This window comes from Rhopalosiphum padi, chromosome 2, assembly GCF_020882245.1.
Source record: "Rhopalosiphum padi isolate XX-2018 chromosome 2, ASM2088224v1, whole genome shotgun sequence".
In the NCBI taxonomy this organism is placed as follows: Eukaryota; Metazoa; Arthropoda; class Insecta; order Hemiptera; family Aphididae; genus Rhopalosiphum; species Rhopalosiphum padi.
In genome coordinates this window covers 84,913,443-84,940,211 of record NC_083598.1, presented here as the reverse complement: position 1 = coordinate 84,940,211, position 26,769 = coordinate 84,913,443, and the positions used below count along the sequence as shown (strand labels likewise).

The 26,769-nt window shown below is 22.2% G+C and overlaps 1 protein-coding gene across 4 annotated transcripts in view; it reads left to right on the top strand.

Moving 5' to 3' along the window:
- Positions 1-26,769, top strand: part of LOC132920796 (high affinity cAMP-specific and IBMX-insensitive 3',5'-cyclic phosphodiesterase 8-like) — a 63,031-nt gene that overhangs the window by 10,573 nt on the left and 25,689 nt on the right. For 2 of the 4 annotated variants that reach the window (XM_060983471.1, XM_060983470.1), the window contains exons 2-6: positions 6,665-6,874; positions 14,350-14,414; positions 18,798-18,923; positions 23,506-23,586; positions 25,205-25,407. In XM_060983471.1, coding sequence (XP_060839454.1) covers positions 6,772-6,874; positions 14,350-14,414; positions 18,798-18,923; positions 23,506-23,586; positions 25,205-25,407 — 578 coding nt within the window. In that variant the 5' untranslated portion in view covers positions 6,665-6,771. The remainder of the gene's footprint in view (positions 1-6,664; positions 6,875-14,349; positions 14,415-18,797; positions 18,924-23,505; positions 23,587-25,204; positions 25,408-26,769) is intronic. The other 2 variants (XM_060983473.1, XM_060983472.1) reach the window with 2 other exon arrangements.

Sequence of the window (26,769 nt, the reverse complement as noted above, 5' to 3'; positions counted from 1 at the left end):
ACAAAACATTTAATTTTGATTTAAATAATACAATAAAGAATAATTTTATAGACTTATAACAATTTTATGATGATTAAATCAAATTTATTTTACTAAATTCGAAAGTATTACATTAATATACATTTGTTTATGCTTACTATCGATCTTATCGTTTTTTGTATATTATGAAAAAAATACGACCATGAAATGAAACTGTTTTTCAGCAGCCTTTTACACGATATTTTTTCTCCCGCGAGTATCACAAATAATAGTAAAAGTAAAAAAAAAAAAAACTAGAATAGAGAAAAAATAAGAAACTGTTTAAATTTATAGCACTAAACCTTGAATAGTGAACTCAATTTTCGTTATCTTAGAATGCATTTTCTTAACACAAAATAATTTAAGAAAATACAAATTAATGATACTGAAATGTTTTGAAAAATAAATAAATATATTTATTTACTCATATAATTTGTTATAGTTATGGTAAAATACATACAAATAAGATTATATTATCTTTTACAGCTATTTTTTTTATTTAAAGTAAATTATTGTAAACTCATTATTTATAAAATAGACAGTATTTACTATTGTTAATAGCTAACAATTAACTACATTTCTATAATTTTAATATTATACATATGTATTTTTAATATTTTCCTAGATATTGTACCTATTGAAAAACTTTCCAAGTAAATCAAATAATATTCATGATTTGTGTTTAAAACTACATTGAATATTTTCCTAAAAATATTTTTTTATAATAAATAATATATTTAGCTAAAATCTAAATAAGATTTAAAAGAGCAATATAATCTAATTTTAATTAATGCTACTTAATATAAAAAAAGTGTTTCATAATTTCAGGAATTTTAAAAAGTCTAATATAAATATAATAATTGCTAATTGGTTACTTACTTCATTAAAATTGTTTGTATATTGTATGTTATATATATGAAATAATAATCTCAAATGAATAATTACTTAATTTAAAAATCTATTTATATTTATTCATAGTTATATATTATGACTGTTATTTTAATCTAATTGTAAAAAAATAGTAACACTACCACCACCATAAGCTTCCTTAATAGTGGTAATTATTATTGCAAATCATTTAATTGTCTGATTTAATAATAAAGTAAAATAGAAAAAAAAATTTAATAACATATTTTAATTATGTTCTTCTAAATTTTAAGGTCATTTTAAAAAAAATGTTTTTAATTAAAATCCTACATATTTTTAAATCTATTTTACTTATTTTAATGTCATTAGAGTCAGACCCACCATAGTGATTAAATAATTGATATCTAAATTTAATTCGTTATTTTTACATATTGTTTTATGGATTTATACGGCTCTATTAATTAAAATAACCAAAATAATTTTTACTAAAACTATTGTTACTTTATAGTTTATGTGTATTTTTAAATTAGAAAATAAAAGAGTTTATTAATCTATAAAAACAATTATTGTTTTTATCAAATTTAATAGTAAATAATGCAGTAACGCAGTACTACTAACAAATGACATATTATTACTAAATTTTATGTCGATGAAAAATATTCAAGAGGAGAATAATATAAATTTTATATTTGGATTAAAGTGCGAATTCGTTTTTTTCACATTTGTAAATAGAATGAATGCAAACGTGGTTCATTCATTAGAAACAACAATACTTTCAATTGAATGAATCTTTTCAAACATGTTTTTGATATATTTTGTTAAAATATCATCCATATGGATAGTTGAAAAACGACAATCACAAATATTAATATGGTATATTCTTATCAGAGTGTTTTATAGTCTTACCGTATTACAATTTAAAACATATAGGAATACAATTACATTTTGGTACGTGGAAAATGTAATTAGTTAATTGTATTTCTATAATATATTTACAATATAATATATTATGTTAATAAATGTACAGTACTTGTTTTTAATTTTATACATTTGGACATAGACAAACTATCCTTATATTTCTATTTTCTCTGAGAAATAATATATTTATTAACTATAGTGATACATAATAGTGATTAACATAAATAACAATTATTTCCAATTCGAATATATTTTTGTTTAATTGTTAATTTTAGTATCGACGTATCGTATAAATCGATCATGTGAGGTTTCCATAATGTTTATCATATAAATACGTAATATTAAAGAAAGATAATAATTTTATCCTCAGTGGCCATTCTGCTAATGCTTAATCTCAATAAAAAAATAATTATAATGATAATACCACATGATACTACGGTTGATTGCTAAAGGATTTGGAGATAAATAAATATTTATTTTTACTTTTAAGCTAATGAAAAAGAGAAAATTTTCAGTCTTGTTATAAAAATTTTTTATTTTATAATTAAGCTGTTGACACAAATTGAAAAGTTATTACTTAAATCTACATACATACATAATTATCAGGATTAATAAATATATAATATTTAATACGAAATATCTATTACCAATATGCATATTAAACTAAAAACAATACACTACCTACTTATCAATAAATAATAATAATAATAATAAAAAAAATTTAAAAACTTAATATACCTATTTTTACATACAAAAAATTTACAAATTTTGATAATTTTGATGAATTTCGTAAAAATTGAACTCTGTACACTTATGTATTTTGTATAGCATAATGAAGCTAATAGAGTTCATTTTAAGAGTAAACATATTAATTACATATACATTATTCATTTTAAATGATTTTATATAATATTTTTACTTTTATCTATTTTTAATAGTTAATTACGCTCATATAAATATTAAGGTTAATCTTTTTGAACTTCATATAAATAAATCATGATTATAATATATTGTACACCTAATAAATGTTTAACAACAGTAGTTTTAAATACATTGCATAACTACAACTTAACTGTTGTTGAATCATGATTGCAAATTAGAAATAAATACTTATTATAGTAACTATCAAATGTCGACTAATAATCACACATAATACTTATTACTGGTGATATCAAATATTCAGTGTTTTCATTCATTGATAAATAATTAGTTATTTTAATTTACTATCTTTTATTATAAATAAAAAATAAAATTCTTAAAAATGTTGTAACATCATAACCATACCTCAATAGCTCAAATATGCTCAAAAAGTAAAAATTATAATATTTTCTTATACTTATAAGCTATAAGTAAATTATTAATAAACGAAAACTGTTTGTTCTAAAAATTGTACATTTTATAATAGATAATCAATATGACAAATAAATAACTACAATCATAGCATACATTTTATAGTAATAATATTAACGATTACGTTTCTGTTCAATCTCGATCTTTTCCGTTTATGATATATTTAAATATTTTATATAGGTAGGTACACTAAATCGCAAAATATAAACCTACGTAGTAAATGCATCGTAATATGGTGACTATCATCATTGTTAATAATAACTGTCGTTATGAAATACTTGTGCACGTAATATCACGTACATATTTAATAATGTATTCAGCTCATGTTTAAATTTAAAATACTTCCCTTTATATGATAGTAATATTCGTGTTTTACTAGTAATGTCTATATCAATGGATCTTACTTTAATAGTTATATATTATAGGTAAGTGTAGACCTCTATTAGATATACTGTGATAACATATAAATGAAGAACCTAATAAATAAACCCACATGTCAAAGTCGTGAAATACATATATGGGTACCTAATATAATATATGCATATTATGTTTGAATTTGGTGTCAGAAGTTAAAACACCTCGATTTGTATGTAGTATTCCAATATTTTAGTACTTGTTACCTTTAAATTGTTACAGTCTTGAAAGTTTATTTTCAATGAATATAGTTATTGATTTTTTTAATTTATACCAAACCAGGAAAAAATTATGAACCCTAAAAATAAAGGTATTTACAATAACCTAATTAATCAACTACTTATCATAGATATTTAATTCTTAATATATTTAAAAGTTAAACATAAATAATAAAATGAAAACATGACTGTTAATTGTTCTATAAATACATTTTGTATCTTGTATGTATACATTATGTTGATTAAACCACAATAAATATTATTGTTTTGTATAAATTACTACATTTTTATATTCATTTAGATGTAAAATATACACGCTTATTATTGTAGGTAGTAGGTACTTGTGACTAACTATGTTAAACGGAGTTGTATTAATTAGTCAAGTTATATTAATTTTAGATTCTAAAAAAACTGTATAATCACTATTTTAGCTAAAAAGTATTCCAAAAGTTTGATATAGACTCTCTAAAGTTAAATTAGACACAGATGTTTTAAGAGAAATTTTGGGGATTCCTCTAAAGCTTTATAAAAAATTCACGAAAATATACCGAGAAACCGCAATCTTGTGGGGATCCAGCAAGTGAACTAAGTTAAATTTCTACTGAAAAGGATCCAAAGGATTAAACTTAATTAAAATGTATTAAATTGTTTCCTGTACCTATATCAATTGATGAGTCGATGGAATTAATATGATTTAAAGCACTAAAACCCAAAAATGGCACTTAGTACTCAAAGAGTAGACAAATATGTGGCAAAAATTTCTAAACAATAAATTAAATAATCTTAGTATAATGAATTCATAATATTATGGCTTCAACGGTATTAATTAATAAGATACAGAAGCAGGATTTTTATCAATACTCATGATAAAATAAAGTTGTTGCACTAAATATTATTTACAAATACCGTATTAAATTTAAAAAATGTCAAATTCGTTATTTTTCTCAAATATAGAATAAAAAAAAGTTATGATATGAATTATATTCACTTTCGTCAAAAATATGCAAAATAGTTAATATTTAGAATGGCAATGTGAAAAATCAAATTTGTATTTCAGTTATTTTTGAATTTAGAATTAGCTGTTTTTTTAGTAAAAATGTAAATAGTATAATTTTTATTATTATCATTATTATTTTTATTTATTTAAAACGTTTTTATTTACTACCTAAATTCAAAGTATTTAATTTGTTCCTAGATATTATTATCACTCTTGATCAAAGCACAATGTTAACTAGTAATTACTAGAAAATAGGTAATAACCTAACTATAGGTCATGGTCTTCAATATCTTGGTTTTAAAGTGGTATTTATACGAGTAGGATTATACTACTTGTTTATGTGTACGATGTATCTATCTACACGGAGTCATGGAAAAGTTATAGTTGTTATATTACAACATGTCTTTTCACAATAGTATTTGCCGATTTTATGAAGTCAAGATAAATTGTTTTTATTCCTAATCGGAAGTCCTTGCTATCATTCGTCTTTTTATTGTCAAGTTGAATAAAAAACAAATATTTATACCAACACTATTATGACTATACTATAGCCGATTTTTAAATATTCTGTAAAAATATCTTTAAATTTGTTAACATGATTTGATATCAAATTTTTTACACAATAATAATTTATAGTTTAATATACTATAATATTAAACATTCTATTTTTTATTACTTCATGTTATTATTTAAACTTAATTTATTATTTTTCAACCGAAATGATATGCAGTTTATTGAAAACTTTTTGTATTAGTAGAATCATATATATAGTTTAAATATACATGTTTATTATTGTATACATTTTACAAATAGATAATTTAATTAATACTACCAATACGTTTTTCTTTTTATATATAATATATTTGTTAAATTTTCTACATTTATGATTCAGGTTATAAAATTTTGAATCTAATAATAATTTTTCTATTTATTAACAAATTAATGCTTGGGTATTTTTTAATTAAGTACCTGTTGTATTAAAAATGGTTTGTTGATGAATTTACGTGCTTCAGCGCATTTATGGCAATTGATTATTATGTGTTTGTTTGTAAGATTTTATTTACATGAAAGAATAGATTGTGCATCTGAATAAAAATATTTACAGCATTTAAGTACCTATTCTTTATTGATAAAGTATATAAGTAAATTAAATGAATTAAGTTTTTCACCAATCCTGTAATTATTTTTCTTCTCCTTTTTTTTAATATCAGGATAGAATTTATTATGTTTTTTTTTATATCGAGTTATATATTTCTGAATTAATTTGAAATAAATAGATATGTAAAGGTATGTTACTCCAATTAATTCAACAATATTCCATTGTTTTTCTTTTAATAATATTAAGTGTCCCAATTATTGTAGCTAAGTCCATTTTTGTTGAATAATGAGATAAGGTAGCTTTGTTGGCTAATAATCCTGCTTATTAATTTCCAAATATTTCACTATAAGGAAGAAACCCTACCATTAAACTATTCTTAGTAATAATGTAATGAAATTTTTTTTTTTACTTAAATTTATAGAACTAGTTATATAAAACATTCCTAGTTTCAACTATCATCAATTAAAAATATCTTAAATTTGGATTATCTACTTTTTACTTAACCTTTTTTAAGCACTTAGTTTTAATTAAAAAAAAAAATGAACCGAAGATATTTTTTAATAAACAATAACACGTGATTTAAAAATAAAAATAACAACCTAGTTACCAAAAACAGAAAATACTCCACTATTTTAATGAAATATTTAAATTTAACCACTGTATTTCTTTTACAAATTTAATAATTATATACGGAATTTTAAAGACACCCCTCATTTTATTAAATATATTAATTAAATCACTATACGTTTGAATCATACTTTATCATGATAATTTTATTTATAGCTCTGTCTGTCATTAGTGGAGTGGAGAATTTTGAAGATTAGTTAAGCACGCCATCCAGATGGTGATCAAAGTTATGGCTGGTAAATGAAAGTGCGAATGGGGTGCACATGGGTTGCGCGTCTAGTAGTAAAGACGTCTTCAAATATCGTCATAACGCGATTGAAAAAAATAATACTGTTACATTGGACCGTCTTTTACATGATCAAACAGGTATTTATTACTATTACTTTTATAAATATTAGATGTAATTATTAATTATACACAACATCTCAAAAATCTAAATGCAAACTATAACAGTATAATTGTGCAATTAATATACAGAAAAATGTGAGTAGTATTATAACAATTTGTATAAGTAGGTATTTTATAGTTAAAAAGCGTTAACTTAAATAATATTATTGTTTCAAGTTAAAAATTTGTATTTATACTTAAATTAAATTATAATGGTAAAAAATATTGCTAATATAAAAAATTATAATATTACACTAAAAATAAAATACAATTTAAGTTAAAAATTAATTATTTTTACACTTAACTCTATAAACTTAATGTATTTTACAAACATATAAGCTTCATTTTGTCTAGAAAAAAATAAATTTTAAACTTAATCAATATTCACAAAATAATATTCAAACTAAAAATATATTATATAATGATCTAAGATAATCTATATTACATTATAAAATTCAGATGTATTACAAATATAAATACGTGATATTACGTATACTACCTATTAACGAATAATTCAAATGTTACTTGTTATAAAAGTGATATTTATTAGATTTCGAGTGGATATAGAAATGTATGTTGTCACTAGTCATTATGATAAAAAAGGATATTCTAAACGTTTAATATAAATTTAAAAAAATATATATTCTTTTACTGAAATTACTTAAAGCTAGAGTACGATATTTTTATAATTTTTGAATATTTACGATAAGACAATCACATTTTGTTGTAAATTAATTTGGTATGATTATTTTTATAGATTTGAGAGTTATTCAAAATATTAAAATCATAATATAGGGATTACATTTTGAACAAACCTTTAATATTATATTGATCAATTTGTAACATATAAAATACATTTTGTAATTTTTCGATGAAATTTTATACTTTATTAAAATTGACCTCAAAAAATGTTTAACTTTTTCCATATTACCCAAGGGCTTGATAAGTATAAAATAAGAGAATTATGTTCTCAAATCTAATATCATATGTAGAAGATGTACTTAAAGCCTAATTAGCATTTCGTACGCGATCAGTGGAACAGTACAGTATTGCTTACACGTAGAACATGTTTGTGGATTATCGCATGTTTAAGCCTTTACACATACTAGGGTGGTTAAGGGGACATACGATAATCCACATGATGAATTAGCCCATAGACAAGATATGACTAGTAACCATACCAGCATACATGTAGTATGTACATTCGTATTATACATAAATGAAGTAAATTTATAGTGTATATACTGTATAGGGTGATCAATTTAACATGTAATACATTAATTAGATATGATAAGAAGTATTTTTTTTAAGTACTTTATATTTCGTACTTGTTTTAATGTGATTTAAACATTGTAATAATATTAAAATTTATTTTAAATAATTAATTAACTTTTTTTCACGTGTATTGTTAACAGTTTTTTACGCCTAGAACAGAATATTGTTCTTTAAATTTTATTCATAAATATTCAAAGTTACATAAACTATTAACTATCTTTACTTAAGTTCATATTGGAACAGAATATTGATATAAAAAGTTGTGTGACTTATTATTTAAAATAATTTATACAATTTGTTCAATTGAGCGAATAATCAAATGTATCATCCTGTATGTATAATATAAATATATAAAATAATGTAGTATGTTGTGACGCAACTAAGACACCAAAATGACCTTGGACCGGGTAAATCACATTGACCGACTTATTAAACCGTTGAAGAGAGAAAGATAAAAAATAATACATAGGTAGTTTATAAAATAGTTGCCACAACAGGTAAAAAAAAGAAAACGTGGAGTGTTAAAAGGAATTAGGTCGTGAATTTTTAATATTTTCCCTGGAACTCCACTTATCCAGGAATACTCTCAACATATTTAAAAAATTGGAAATATTAAATATATTTTTGTGTTAAATAAAAACCGCTGAAGTAACATTAATGAGTGCCAAATTTATTTTAAATATATATGTGTTCATTTAACTAGCAATACACATTCTGACCAATTTAAATTTAATACATTTTGTACAGTAAATAAAAAAAAAATAATAATAATAAGCAATTGTTATTTGAAATAGCTACCTACGCGTTTTAGATTTAATAAAAAACACTTTTATGGTGTTTAGGCTTTACATGATTTGATTAAAAATACATAATGTCTTTTTATACAATACCTATGTATATTAATTTATAAATGATAAAATTAATATTTTTATAAATACGTATTAATAATGTATTGGTTAGAGATTAATTAATTAAATATTAATAACAATAATATTTTAAAAAGTATACAGAAGTACATTTATAAACAAAGTTTTAACTACTTCAGTTACAATGCTATATATTTTATTGAATATTGAGTTATATTTATTTCAAAATATATCAGAAGTTAACCTCATCTTCGGCTTAAATAAAATAGTTTAAGTGTTATATTATTTAATATTTACATTTTCTAAATTTTCTAAGATAAATAGCTTACAATCATAATATTTATTGCGGCCTTTGAACTCTCATTCTAAAGTAACACAGATAAGTAACTGAAAGACAACGTTATTCTTGTTATTAATTAAATAACAAAAGATAAAATTTAATATTTTTATATTTATTATTATGAGATGTTGTGAAATGAAGCAACTTTTAAAGAATTTATTATTATTTAATTTCTCATTATGTCTATTTGTTAATACTTTACGAGTATATTTTGTAAACACTCAAATTGTTAAGTGTTATTTTAAATTTCTTGTTCTCTTTGGTATATTTTATAATTTATATGTTATGAATTATAATGTTTGCATTATAAATACATATTGTATAATTATTATATTGTAGGTACTTTTATCATAGTATTAAAAATAGTTTCATCTGTTTTTAATACCTATTCATTTTCTAGATATTAGATATTACTATAAAATTATAATCAATATCATTATTGCTTATCCCGAAATATTCAATAAAGATTTTTTTTGTTTTCTACTTTGTTTCGTCTGTTATGCATATTTTTCCTATTAGGAAGAATTCATATTCAATTAATAATGTACACATATAAATTGTGTTTGAACGACTTAATTTAGATGTATATAATATGTAAAAAAACGAACTTCTAACTTTCTGAGTCATTTAACTAACTAGAATTTAAGTATAGTAGTTTTATTATTAATTTTACTAGCGTATTACGAATTGCACGAATATTTTTCCCCATCTTTGTGTAATTTTGATGTACTCGTCTCTTTGTTTTTCTTTTTTTACCTTGATAAAACAAATATTATTATGTTAATTATTATTGAGAAATATGTCTAAATATTATTAATATATAATAATCACTAATATGGAATTATAATAAAACATAGATAATAAAGAAATTTTTACTTTTTTATCTATGTAATAAAAATGGTTATTATTGCCAGCGTAAGTTTTTATATGATAATATAGTAATCTAATTATTGATAGATATACTGCACTATTGTAGTAGGAATCGAAGAAATTCGAGAGGGTGGCAGTTAATATAAATATAACATTAGAGAAAAAAAATCAAAAATTTGAAACTTTTAATTATTTCTTAGTTAATTTCTAATGGCAATAAACATGAAAAGTATTTTAAGTACATACTACGTTTATATTTTACATTAAATACATTTTATATTTAGTTATAATAATTTCTCTTAATTATGTATAGTGATAAAATTACAGAAATTATTTAGACTTTAAAAAATAACCCATACAAGTATTTTCTAATATTCTAAGTACTATGCTATAAACTAGTCATTAAACTTTCGCTATACTTATTATACAACAACTGAATCGGTATACGTTAAATTATTATGAAATGTAAATTTATTTATAGCGTGTAGCTGATTTGGACAAGATATAAGTCGCATTAGTACCTATGGTTAAAGTTTGAATTATGTTTTGTGGTGGGTTGGATTTAAAAACCTACCTTGATATGAATGATTAATAGTTTTGTTTCTCTTTAACGTTATTTTTTTCATATTTTTATATTTTGTTATGAATAGTAATATAATAAATGTAAGTTCATACAAAGTAGATACTAGATACATATGGCAACATTTCATAGTAAAGTTTCTTTACTCTCAATTTAATATGTATGATGATGCTATACAAATACAATGAATTATTTATCTTTGAATACTTGTATACATTTTTATTTTTTAGTAAATTCACAATTTAGTTAAATTAACTTTAAAATTCTCATTATACTGCCAGAATATCAGTTATAGTCATAATAATAAAATAATATTTCTATTATTTTTTTTTATCGATAGATAGCAAACTACTAGTTGCACTGTGCAGCTTGTGTCGAGTACGTGATGTGCCGTCAGTCGGAGAGGCTTAAAACAAACGTGCGTCGCTAATTCTTTCCCTAAAACGAGATTTCCCTTTATTAGTCTTATGGCCGCGATAATGTTTGTTCAATTTTCAACGGACACGCATAACAAGGGTGATATAAACAGTGATGTATTTGATATTTTGTTATACATTTTAATATCTTCCTTTTCTACTATATGCTACATTGCAACCGGTTGATTTTTGGCTGAGGTGAATGTAGATTATTCGGAATAATTTGTACAATTTTAAAAATATTGCAAAGTAAATTTATCACACTAACCAAAAAATAAGCTAGTAAATAGTGCAACAATTTGATCTCATCTTTAATAACAGTAAGTAAATTGTACAAAAATAATAATAAAAAAAAAAATTGAACTAGATTTTACCAATTGTACATTTATACAATTTTAACATTTTATTTGGAGTATAACTTTTACGTATGTTATACTCTGTAGTAGTATGATGGACGGATGGACTATTCATATCGTATTGTGCGTTCAATTTTTGCTGCTCAAGTAATTTATTCTCATACTTAAGATAAAACCATTCAAAAATACTATTCTGTTTTTTAGTATGGAATTCACATTTTTATTGAACATCTCCATTTTTCTTCACCATTTGAAAGTTTGCCAGAACAACGATATTTTTATTCATTTTTAATTAGTTATTACGTTTTTGTAAGAATTTTATCAAAGTTGGCTGTATTGTAATATATACGCATTTCTTTAATACTGAAGTTGATTTTAGTCAAGAAATGAAAATAGTTAGCCGGCGTAATTTACCACTAATTATAATTTATATTCTACTGATACTATTTATGTCACAATTTACTACACATAAAATATCTCAAAATTAACATATTTGGCAAAATTCACTGTTATTCATTTTTTTTTTTTTACACAAGTTTTACTCTTTGAAACTCCGTGTGAGTATAAAAAACCATAGTATTAAAATTATTATAAATACAGTTAAAAGACAAATTATCAATATTATTATAAAATACTATATTGACTACCAATAAGAAATTCGTATTTGTTTGAGTATTGGGTCGTTGATAGTCATAGTGAAAAATTATAGATTATAATTTATGACACACATTACATAAAGTGAATTTTGTTAAAAAATCATAATTTTTAGTGAAGTAATTTATTTGTATTAAGTGATCCACAAAGGGACAAACGCGTGTGTTATGGCCTCAATATATTTTTAAATGTTACTGATAATACTGGGATTAAAAAATTAGTAGATAATGCTATGAAATATAATATATTTTTATGTGGTTTTTCAGCGTTGATTTTTGTATGTAAAAAATTATAACAAAATAATATTATTTTTCGACACATACGAAATCAGAAATAGTACTGCCGGTTTTATTATAATTATTTGTGTAGTTTTGTAGTGAATTTTATGTAAATATTATTGCGTAAACCCAATCTATGCATATTATATGCTTACCAATATAAAAATATAACGTAACCAAAATTTTCTAAATAGCTAAAAAACTAAAACTAGTATTATACTAGACTTATTTATATCTGCAGTAATGGTCAGGAAGACCTTCCGTAGTAAGATGTATGTGATCATGTTAGACAATTTGACATACCTTTTATGTAAAATCGACATATTATATTTCAAGCTGACATATATATTATGTTTTTAAAAGCACTTTTTGTTTCGTACCCATACTTCATAATCTATAGGCTTTCTGACATTCTTACCCGCTTTTCTTTTTGATTCTAATAGGTAGTAACTTATATTATATTTTATATTGACAAATATTTTATTATTTTTTCATGAATAATCGTAATAATAATATATGTTTGATCATTAAACTTTAATATTTAGAACATTGTCAGTACAGTTTATTGATTTATTAATGTAATACAATACATTTTTTTATGAAATGACCTAGATCCTCGGAAGTTTGAAATATTAATAATAAAAATTTGTTTATTGAATAACTATATAAATTAAAAACTAAAATGATAATATTATAAACACGTGTTTTATAACTATTAAATATAAAAAATATTCTAAATGCAAAACATTTAGTTAATTAAAAGATATTTTAGCAAACAACTATTTATTTAAATTAGTAACATAAACCTAATTTATTTTTTATTATTATAAGTAAATTAAACTTAAAATTAAGTTAAATATTATTTTCTATATGTTACTGTACGCATTGCTTATTTATGTTATACATAATAAATTTTCGTTAATCGTAACTTTGGATTCAATAAAATAATGATATCATTTAACATGCACTTATTCTACTTATACGGGTTATAAGAGATGGACAGAGTATTCACACTTATTTGATAGTTTAAAACTAAAACTCGAGAAAATAGCTATAGTAGGTCACTGTATGTCACTGGATTTGTTAAATTTAAATTCAATGATAAATTATTGCTTGCATAAAAGGATTCAAAGAAAAAACGATATGTCAGGTTCTATTTTTAAAGATATTTTATTATGTATATTAATATATTGATTTAAGTATTACATTAGGATAAACAAATTTTTGAAAAACATCACATATAGAATAAAAATGTTTCTATTACCTAATTTACCAATGATGTTTTTCTTGACTAAATCGTCTTTAAAGAAACTACTCTCCTATATCACTATCATAAAATTATTTAGTTTTTCACGTTATTTTTCATATATTTATTGTTTCTAATTAATTATGATGGATTTAGATATTTTACATTTATTAAAATTAAAAATTTTTTGATTAATGGCTGCAATAAAAACGTATGAAGAACTTTATAAGAAATTTTCAAACTGTGTATTATACAAATATTATAGATATTTACTTGATATATTTAAAATTAGAAATAATTCGATTACCATGGTAAGTAATCATTTAATTATTTAAACACTGTCATAAACTCATAACGTCATTCAATTATTATAATGAATACAAAGACACAAATTATTTTTATAATTTGGTATAGATTAAAAATCATTAATTATTAAGATAGGTATATTTTTATTTTGAAAATTCTTTTAATAATTGAGTCTGTATAGAATTAATATAGTACTTAATATTTAATTAAAATATTACGATACTGTTTAAATTTTGTTCTAACCTCCGTTTTATTTTTTGTTCTTAGCCAATACAGAATTATGGAATGCAGAACATACAGTGAGCAATAACGACATAGCGAGTAGGAGTAGAGTAAGTATTATTCATTTTCTAATTTTTTTCTATACAATTTATTATAATTTTAATATAATTTTTTTTGGATCATTCTTAATGGTCTTATCATATATTATGTAGTTATTTATAATTTTAATTTTTTATCATATTGATTGTATATTATTACAAATTACGGATTTGAAACAATTTTTTGAAAAATTGTCATAATATTACAATGAATAGAAATAAAACGTAGAAATATAGATAGAAATAAATTATATTTATATTTAAATAATTATAATTTTCGGGAAAAATAATATCTATAAATTCCTAAAAGTTACAAAGTTTTGGTATTCAGTCAACAATAATATAAGCTTACAAATAAATGAGTACTTTATAACATAATATTCATGTATGTATGTCTGTTTATGTTTGTAGTTTGTATAGTATGTACAGTAATGGAAAAATACCAATAATAGCTTAAATTTTTTAAATATTATGGTACATAAATTGTAGGTACATTAATATATTTTCTAATGTTTGTACGCGAAAATAAAATTACCTATTTATACTTTTTATAGTTAATACAATATTTTTTTCTTTATAAAATATAAAATATAGCATTAGAAAAATGATTCCATTTATTAGTGCAATTATTAAGTTTGGTATATAATTAAAATTAATGTGATACTATCAATATTATATATATTTAACCTTTCATATCATACAAAACTTGTACTTTATATATAAGTAATATTTATTAAATAAATATTTTCATGAACAAATAAATATATTTATTTATTATGTTATTTTTATAGTTTAAAATTAAAAAATAAATTATTCTCATCTATTATTTTGTTTTAGAAAAAAATCTTTTATTTATTTTGTAAATCTAATGTTTTATTTGATTTTGATTTATCTTTATTTATCTTCAAAACATATAATTATTAAATACAGAAAATAATTGAAAATGTTTTATACTATTTAAGTTATAGTTAGTCTTAGTAAAGCTAATTATAAATTCTTATTTCAAAACACTACAATAATTAACTTTCTAAACCAAATAATTTGAATTTCACATATATTAAAATCGAGCAAGAGTAAAGCAGAACAACTTTTCGAAAAAAATGTTCTAAACATGAACTTCATTTTATGAAAAATATCATTAAAGGAATACTATCAATATTTTATATATGATATAGAAAATTTAATATCGTCAATTCACAACATCCAAGCTTTTTAATTATTACAATTTACAAGTACCTAAAAATTTTAAAAATATTTATATTTCACTAATTATACTCAACCTATATTATTATTATAATCACCATAACAAAAAAAAAAAAACCAGAGTCTAGGGAAAATCTAGACGCCAAATTGTAAAGACGTAATTATTAGAATAATATGAAAAATAAAATCAAGTGAATGAGGGGTTGAATACTCTTATAATGCCAACGCCAAGTTTCTTCTAAAGCATCTCAATTACTGATGATAAAATACTTAATAATCTCTTAAAAATCAAATAGTGATACGTTATTAATCAATTTAATTTTAATGAGTTGAGAAATTTATCAAATTTTCGTATTGTGTTTTTAATTTTAATTTTCTCTTCATGTTTATTAAAGAAAGCAATTTAAAATATTTTCATTAATATACATAATTTAATATTTGTTTATATAAATAAAATAAGTTCACTCTTTAATTTTATTGTATTACATACAACTCGTATTATCTAATATTATTAAATAACGTATTTTCAAATATGTGTTAACTTTTAAAGATGATTTCGAATTTTATTTCTATGATACGTATTACTTTGAATATACAAATATCTATTTAAATAAATAATAAATTAAAAATAAATTTAAAAAAAACCTTGTATTATTTTTCATGATTTTAAATTTACATAAAATAGAGTGATTAAATAAATAAGAAATATGAATTAAGTCCATGATTTAAAACGAGATTAATTTTAGATTCTATTAATATATTATACTAGTGTCTTCGGTGTATCTGTAATGTGAGAACAATAAATGTATCAAATTCTCAATTTCCCTAGTGGATTTTTGGTTAATACATTTTTACCTCCTCAGGGAAACTTATAGTTCATGCCTTCAAAATATTGGTATCTTAATCACACACCTGTAGATAAAACTTGAATTATCTTCTTCATAATACACTTTACTAGTTTTGAAACGTGACTTATCCGCATCAACTTTTATACATTATGACCATTCTATTAAGGACAATAAGAAGCGAGAGTAACCAATGGGCTCATATACAACTTTATATATCAAACAAAGCTAGTAGCATTGTGTTGCGTACTCAATTTTAAAATAAATATCAAGCCTGAAAAAATAACATTTGCTTTTGTTTGAAGAATATTAAATATTAATATATTACTTTATATTTATACACAACAAGACAAGTTTGGTTTTGTGTGATATAACAGAAATATAATTTTAACTAAAAGTCCAAAACTATAACTTTAAAATATAGATGCATTAATAAAAACAAAAAAATGATTTGTAATCCATTTTTATAATATTGAAGGATCAATATATTATATAATTGATAGGATCTTAAAATTAATTAATTATTTGTTTATTCATTATTGGTTATTAAATAATATCTAATAAATGTACCCTTTATCTATACATAAACTATAAAAGGCAATACAATTTAACTGAAGCTTACTAGTATTATTTTTTACGTAGTATATGATTTACTCTAGTTAAGCAAGTAACAATTTACACCTATTATATTTTTTTTATTGATTATAATCAGTGAAACTTGATAACTTTTTAGGTTGTATTTGTTATTTTATAAGTTTTTATGAACGCGTGTCAAATAACAATATGTTTATATTAAAACTAAAGTAGAATACATTTTATTTATAACTATGTTTAATTTTTTTTTTTATATATCGTGTTTCAAAGTTACTTACGTGCATATCAATACGTGAACAAAAAAATTTAATATTATTTTGTCTGAAATATAAAAAAAAACATTATTAATTTGTATTAATATTTAATACATATATAAAACATTATTTCGGAAATCTTTTTAATGTAAAATTTTACTCTATTGGAAATATCTATATAATATAATATGTTGAATCATATCTAGGTATACATATTGTTGTATGAATCCACTAGTTAGAAATATATTTATTTGTATTAAGTTATGCTTTAACAAGATACAATTATGTATATTGTATATATTCAAATTGATTCAATAATGAAAATAAAATCAATACAAAATTTCAAGTGATTATTATGCTACATATACTATAGTAATTAATTAGAAAGTAGTAAAGTATAAGTTAATCAATTGTAAATAACTGAAAGTAATATTGTCGTAAAACACGGAACTTTAAAGTTTCAAACGAGTTTTGTCATCGCTCAAACATTATTTAAATATTGAATAAACACTATGTTATACAATAATTAACAATATTTTTAAAATGGGTTCTTGAAAAAATAAAGTATATTACATAGTCATTTTCTTTACTAAATATATATATTAAACAATGTATTAATTTAATGAAATTAATTTATTTTATGTATTTTTGGTACCTTAAAACAAATAAATTAATTTTGTTCACGTATAATAAAACTAAACCCCAATGGTGTCATTTAGGGAGGTTGCAGCTCTTGCAATTGACCCAGTTTAGTGTTTAGCTTAATCGGCACATTTGAAAAATATAAATACATTTTATTTTTAAACCAATGACATGAATGTTAATAAAAATTTAGAAATCTAGAAATTATCAATAAAAAACAGGACGCCCACACTTACACAGACTATTAAATAATATACATAAAACACAGTATAATAGTTTGATGATTTTGTAATTCCGTAGAACAATGGTGAATTGTAAATTATTATTAAAAGGCTTTACACATTATTAATTTTGTTCAATCATTTTACTTTCTTCAAATTGTGTTTTGTAGAATTTGTTGATATTTAGCACTTATAAATTTGTTGAGCTACTTTCTCTGTATTCTTACATATATACTCCCTTAGCATGTACATAAAGTAGTGTAAAAAATGTTGAAGCAGTAAATCAGTAAATGGTTGTCCTAGTTAAAGAAAATAATAATACCACTGAATTAAACCCTTAAATAAATTTTAAAAGATGAAAATCGCAGTTTAAAGATCAAAAATTGTCTTTTTTCGCTCGAATATTGATTTGATAATAATGACATAAAAAGTTAATTAAAAGTTAAGTGCAATTGCATATAAATCTGAAATTACTGTTCAACTGATGGTAAAACAATTAAAGTAAAAATAAATTTAAATGTACTAAATGATTGTCACTTGCATAACACTTGCAAATTGTTATTTATTAATTAAGTTAGCTTGATGATTCGAATTATAATAGTTTTTATTATAATTCTTTCAACTGTAATGTTATAGTTACTGAATAACCTGCCAGAAATGTGGGACAATTGTTGTAGAAGGAGTGGATCTGCGTCCGACTTGTCAAGGGACACAGTAGATGCATATTCACCAATAAACCGGAGTGATTCACCACTAGCACAAGTAAATATAAAATCCATTAAAAAAATAATAACTTAAAGACTTCATCATCCGTCAACGTTACAATGTAACTTTAAATAAAATAACCATTTTTATCATGTAAAAATATGTGCATTTGGTCAGAAGAACAATAATTTTTTTTTAGTTATTAACGGAATAAAAACTGTTATATGAATAAAATCTTCATAATAATTTAAAAAATACTTCAAGTGGTATCTAAATATATTAAAAATATAAAAACTATTAATACTATTAATACTTAAATAATTTTTAAAAACTAAGGAGCTTAGATTGTATCTATTTTGTACGGCTGTACAATAAAATACTGATTTAGGATATCTATAAGAATTAAAAATTATTTATCTTCTATAACTATAATATATTTATTTTATTCCAACTGAGTATTTAGATAGAAGTTATTTACATATTTTTTCTATTTACTATCTATAATTAAGCTATCTATGTATATAAATAAATTAGAATTAAAGAGATTATTTTAAAAACTAATTTTAAGAATTTCTGGCGCATACACATGTAAATTATCAGATTTTCTTACTTTAAATCATTTTATTGCATTTTATTGTATTTTTCTTTATATTATATTACTGTAAATTGGTTGTTTTTCGGAAACAACTTAAATCACTTAAATGCGTGTGCTATTAATGCAAAATGTATGCCCAAAATTCAACATATGAAGAAAATGGACGTGATAATACAATGGGAGATTTATAGAAAAAATGTTATAAAAAAATTGGAAAAGTATATAATTGACTCACCAAAAAAGTTGAATATTAAATTACGCTACAATGTGCCCTTCTCTGACCAAAATATAGAAAAAATGGTAACAGTATTTGAGAGAACTCTATAAAAAAACATCGTAAAATTATGCGAAAGTTTAGACGAAAAAGTAAAACATTTAAATACAATATGTGTCCTACCCTCTGACTAAAAATGAAAAAAAAGTAACGAGATGTCACTCGGAAAAGTATTTAAAACAAATCTTTAAAAAAAAAATCTGAAAAATATTCAATTCCAAAAAACTGGGAAATAAAAAACTCTTGTTGTTTAATATTTATAAGTTTTTAGGATAATCAAATACTAATTCACTGAGAGAAAAACAATTTTTGAATAAATGTAATGATTAAATTATAATCTTATTTATTCTATACTTTATCACTGATGATGTTGGTACTAAAAGTATAATTATAAAAACAATGCAAGGATAGCTGTAATACCACTTTATACATGTTTATATAATTATATTTAAAACAATTAAATTATATACACGTATACATTTTGTAAAATAACTAAATGTATGACACACATTTCTATGTGTATATAATTAAAGCTAATCAAAAACCATAATTATTTTATCATCTGCTTATAAATCATTAAACGATTATAAATTATAAGCTTCAAGCAATATAACGATTATCCGTCGGTTTTCTTTTTACAACAATATATATATATATACATATATATGTAATATATTTTTGATCGAATTACTTGGAGTATCAAATTTAATCGTACTGACTTTTTTCTCTTAATTACTGACGTAGATTGGGATTTGTTGCCTTTCTATTTGGTTTTCTGTAACTAAATACCAATATAAATTCGAGCAGATTTAAACTACTATAAATCAATTAGTGTACCCATTAGATTGAAAAAAGCCTGTCCAAAAACGTTATCTTTTTGAAACCACCACAAATTACAATTATATCTTTATTCCAGCGTAATGCGTATGATATAATAAATAATCTATAATTTAAGATATAAATGGAAAAATAATTTTAGATTCTAAACTAATACGTTTTGAAATGGTGAGTTTTGTTTTATTAATTGTGTGTCTGACGTCATCTTTGGAGCAATATAATATAATTAGAGCGCGGATTTTTATGCACTAAAAAGCATCAATATATTCCATACAACATGCAGTCAAAATCGTAAAAATATGCAAAAAATATGTAAATACCCAGAAAACATGCAATAAATATGCAACAAAATTTTAATTATATATATGACAAATTTTTACAATATCAATAGAAATATTAACATTGGTACATATATTTAAATATTGTAAAAAAGGTATTAAAAATTTAAAAATTTATATATTTTATTATATTTTATTTATTAATAAAATTAAAAAACATGTATTTCTAATTTTTCTTCAGTTAAGCTATGATGTTTTCTGTCAATATATTTTTAAATACAAATGAGAACGATTGTTCAACGTCAACCCAAGTGGTTGGGGCATATTTGAAACAACTATATCAAATTATATCTAGAAATTTTTAATTTATTCTACTTGATACAATTATATTTTTAAATTTTACTTTTATTCAATGCAATACATTTTAAATTTCGTAAAAATATGCAAAAATTTAATTGCAATAATTATTAAATATGCAGAAATATGCAAAAAAATATTGGCTAGTTACTTCAAACTATTGATTTGTAAAGATTACTGATAAAAATCCAAAAATATGAAAAGGAAAAAATATGCAATTACATAGAAATCCACACTCTAAATATAATGCATTTAGGACGCATTAAAGTAAATTGATTTCGTTGATAATTTTGTTGATAAAAAATAATAACTATTCATGGCTTTTCAAATTAATCAGAAGACTAAAAAAAAAAAATTACTAAAAAACAAGAATATTTACTTGTAACTATTATTTTTAATTATTAACCATAAGGACTTGAAATAGACCTCGGTACCTAATCGCAAACAATTGAACACGAGTATAATATTGGATAACAGGATAATTGAACGTCGTAAATTATTTTATAATACTTTTTTATTTATTTATTATTAGTCATTATGCTATATTATATTTCGTATTAAAATTATTTTGTACTTTAAAATATTAAAATACATTCTTTTATGCAAATTTTTTATATTTTATGATTTAAAATTTAAAATGATACTGTGTTGTTATAATATTTTAAAAGTAATGTTATAATCAATTAAATTTTTAAAATCTAATATGTAAATTAATATCATTAAAATTGATGTTAGAAATTATGGAATATTTCTTTTGAAAAATGTACTTTATTTCACGCAATTATATTTTGTTTTATCTGTACCGTATAAGACTATCCAATTTTTTAATTAATCAATTTATTTCTATTTAGTTGAATAGGATAAGTTTAAACTATAAATACAATGCCAGTATGCCATCCTTCAACTGAATTGGTAATAATTTATAGAGTTTAGATTATAGATGACGATGACGACCGTAGCTTATCGAAATTATCGTTGGTTATAATAATGTCTACATTTGTAACCATAATTTTATTTCAGTTATATCTTGTTGAGTTATACAGATACAGCATTTAGTTTATAAACTGGTATGTGAAAAGTATTTTATAGTTTAATTTTGTCAACATGTCGACCAATTTAACGGCGATCAATTTATTGTGGCTATTTCAACAGATATCACATGAAACTTTCCCCCTTAATTAATATATATTATTATTTTCTATGCCTACACCCCTACGTAATAATTTAAAAAATATTTAGATTAATTCTACGAAATTAATATCATAAACCTATTCACATCAATACACAGTATGTCTATATTGACTTATAAGTTAAATGGCAATGATATAAGATATATTACTATAATGATATTGTTATATCATATATGCGAGGTTTTTTTTAGTAAAATTAGTTCATTATATATCTATTAATAATAAAAATAATAAGTTACTAGTATAGTAATATTAATAAATCATAAAATATCCTAGAAATAAATTCTGTTTTAAAGATTATTAATTTATCATTTATCATTAAAATCTAACATTTCAAATTAAACACATTGATTATAGTAACAAATTCAATGAAGAAGTACTCAAACCCCAATCAAACAGCAAAACGACTTACCTGGATGTTTTTTTTTTCAAATGAATATTTTAATAGAAATATACATATTTTTCCCACTGCACAGTTTTAAACAACTATTAACTACTTCAAATATTCAGTATATTTGTAGCTTTTTAAAATAATTTTATTACTAATTATTTAGATAATTCATGATTACCTATCATTACAACGAGCCTACTATACAATTAAAATAAACTATTAATTTAGAAGTACTTGTTTTTAATAAATACTCTTAATTATAATTTAAACCATTCGTTTTAATAACCTATGTATTTACATATTATCAAAGCATTTAAGCGTAATTTGTTTCATAACCGTAATCGAGTCATTTTCTTTATTTTTGAATGAAACAATTCAATTAAATTTTTAATGTAATTATACTTATTGATTTTAACATATATATTTTTATTTATATAATTAAGTTAATTTACAATAATTATATTATATATTTGTTCTTCATATATTATATAATATCCATTCTTAATGAATTTGAATATTATTTAACGAATATCGGTTAGTTAAAAAAAACTATGTTATAAGACATTAAAATTAAAGCTTTATACCACTCCTAATTTCGAAATTATGATTATATAAATGTTTATTTCACGTGGTTCTTACATTTTAATTTTAGCTAATTGAACGATCATAATTATGAAGTTAAAAAATAATACTATTATTATTATTGTATTTGTTTAGACGCCTGACAATTTTAACAACTTCATGTTTGGTTGCTCAAAATATATTCAAGACCTGCGTTCAAATTCTTCGTTAAAAAAGGTACGAAATTTCATGAAATTTGATTTAAAATGTTTTAATAGCTAGATAATAAAATCTTTAAATATTTAAAAAAAATACTTAATATACCATATTATTATAATTTATATGTATATTGTATGTAATGAAATAAAATGCAAAAAAAATAAGTGTTATAATATAACACTACTGTAGTAATTATAATATTATAATAAGCCTTAATTGGTGTGTTTGAAATCTTCCTATTATACTTAATATTATACAATTCCGTGTGTTAGTGAGTTACTGTATAGTCGAACATCTATCGCATATGTGTGACATATTATATTGACATACTCATACATAAGAACTTTGATATTCATACCCTCTCTATCTTAATTTTTAATTAACATAAGTTTAAAAAACATTATCAAAATAATCAGCTTAAACTTTTAATTGTTTAATTAAATTATTATCTACTTTATTTACAATTCTATTAGCTTCACGAAAGAACATATTTATCAGTTTTATTATAACTCAAATATTTTGCCAAGAATCAAAATTTAACTGATTGTTATGTAAAAAAGCGAAATTAAAATTATTAATATTCTCAAACTTTTATCCTATTTTTAAACTTGAAATTTTTATTATTTTTTTCTATTTTTTTTCGCCGATATTAATCATTTTAATGAATTTTAGATTTATATTTATTTTTATTTTGTCATTAATCACAATACATTCAATTGGCTAGGGCCAAAAACATACGTGGATCGTGATTTCTTTTTAAATAACTCATTATTCTTTATTTAAATATATGACACTTGATGAATAATATTACAATAATGTATTTAAATCCATTAACTAATATATATATGAAACAAAATTAATACACTAAAATATTAATAGGATGAAATACGTTCTTCTTCCCCTTTAGTTATATTAGAATCAAGTTCCTCAATCCATTTGACCACCGCTAGTCCATATTCGTGTAACGCTGTTATAACACCTTCCATCATTGATCTTTACCATTCCTTAACGATGTAACATGTAGTTGTATGCATATTACCTCATATTTAAAGAGTAAAGAATCGATCATACCTCGTTGGTGTACCAAAAATTTACAACTGCCTTGCTCAGTTTTTATACACTTTAAGGCTGTCCACTATGCTCGATTTAGGTCAAATGGTACTCAGCTAGTAGAAGCGCTAACGAAGGAATGATTTTAAACTTAGTGTTTGTCCACCTATTTTCCCGCATTTCCTCTGTTTTCTCATTTGAGAGTACCGTATAGGATTTTTGGATTTTAGTTTCTTAGGTGAGTGAGTTACTAATTTACTTTATCCTTTTGAAACTGAAGGTAGGTCAGGATGGTTAATTTCAACAAAATTGATTCCGTTGGGCTTGTCTGTATAGATCTAAGGGGGGCTTATATATATATATATATAATTGCGTTTATCTCATAGTACCTGCGATAATCTTCGTGGTGTTATTCAACTGTAAATTAAATTTCTTGCAGTGCGCACTTCGGCACTTCGGTTCACACAGCTGCACAGTATTCTGTCATACCGATTACCAGACCTTAATAAAAATTATTTTTATATTTGTGTTGTTTATTCCAAATTTTAAACTTAAACATTAAAGTAAAATTTATAATATTTTATAGATACTGGTAGTAACATCTAAAGATGATTCAGTATGGCAATCTATAACAACAACAGCCAGAAATCTGGAATGGACTGTGAACCGTGTTACTAGTACGGAAGAAGCACTGGAGTGTTTTCATAAGGGTAATGGAGTACCAACAGTAGCGTTTGTTGATTGCAGATTTCAAAATGACAAGGCTGTAGACGCACATCAAATAGCGAGGTACGATAAAATTTCTAGCATTATTTGCCTTTGGTTATAATTACAATTTTTAAAGGTAATTTAAATATTTAAGTAAGCATAAGTAATTTTACAAAGAAACCTTTGTAATTATTTGTAGAGATTATAATATTTCTAATAAATAGAAATTAGACTAATTATTAGACATTAGTCCGTATTTATTAACATTAAACAATATGATTTTTAAATATATTATTATATTAATTAAGATTATTCTAAATTAGAATTAAAATTTTTAAAACCAGTAAAATCCTAATACATATAATAAAAGTTGGACTATAAAAAATATGACATGACATGTCATTTAGTATACATAATAACATTTTTAAAGTTTAAACAACTATTATTGAATTAATCAGATACAAACAAATTAAATCTGAATCTTTGTAAAAATAAAATATTATTGAACTTGAATAGTTAAACACAATTGTTTATTATAATTATAAGTATACCTAACTTGCTTACTTAAAATTTATAATTACCACGGTACTTAATATTTAATTTAAATTACAATCAACAGAAATATATTTTTTAACCTTATTAATTTTTATTGTTTTATTATTATTCAATACACGGACCAGTAAACTATTTGATAAACACAATGTATTGAATATAAATGACCTACCATTGCAATACAAATATAAGCCAACAATAAAAAGAATAAACTTATTGGTTAGTAGGAATAATAAAATAGTATCATTTTGTAACATAATATTCGATATAACAAGGAATAATTTACTTATAAATACGTTGTCTTTTATAACAAAGAAAACAATTTATAAGCGTATAAAAACATTTTGGAGAGATGAGAGACGAGTTAAACCACTGTTAAACATGAACGCCAAAATTACTGTTCACTTTCACTCAACCGTATTTGCTGTTTCAAATAATGTTGTTTAATACAAATTAATATACCTACCTCATTTAAATTTTAAATAGATTGTATAATATATATTATAGTCCAAATGAAGAAAGTTGTTTGAATGATTCTAACTGTATGTAAAATATTTATTAATTCTATAATAAATATTATAGAACATTGATAATAATATTTTTATTAAATGTTGAATTTAAATCCTTGAGTATTCACATTTTAATCAATATTATTATTATTTCTTAAATTAATACATTAAACCACCTTTGTAATGTTACATTACCTATACGATCTCAGAAGAGTTTTACTGTTGGTTAAAATTTAATACCCTTAATAAGGTACCTAATCATTTTTTTTTTTTATATATATATGGCTATAGTAGTTAGACAACTAACTTCCATAAATTTTCAATTATATTGAAATCCTCATAATTATTATATTCTTAAATGACAAGAAAGCTATGAAAATGC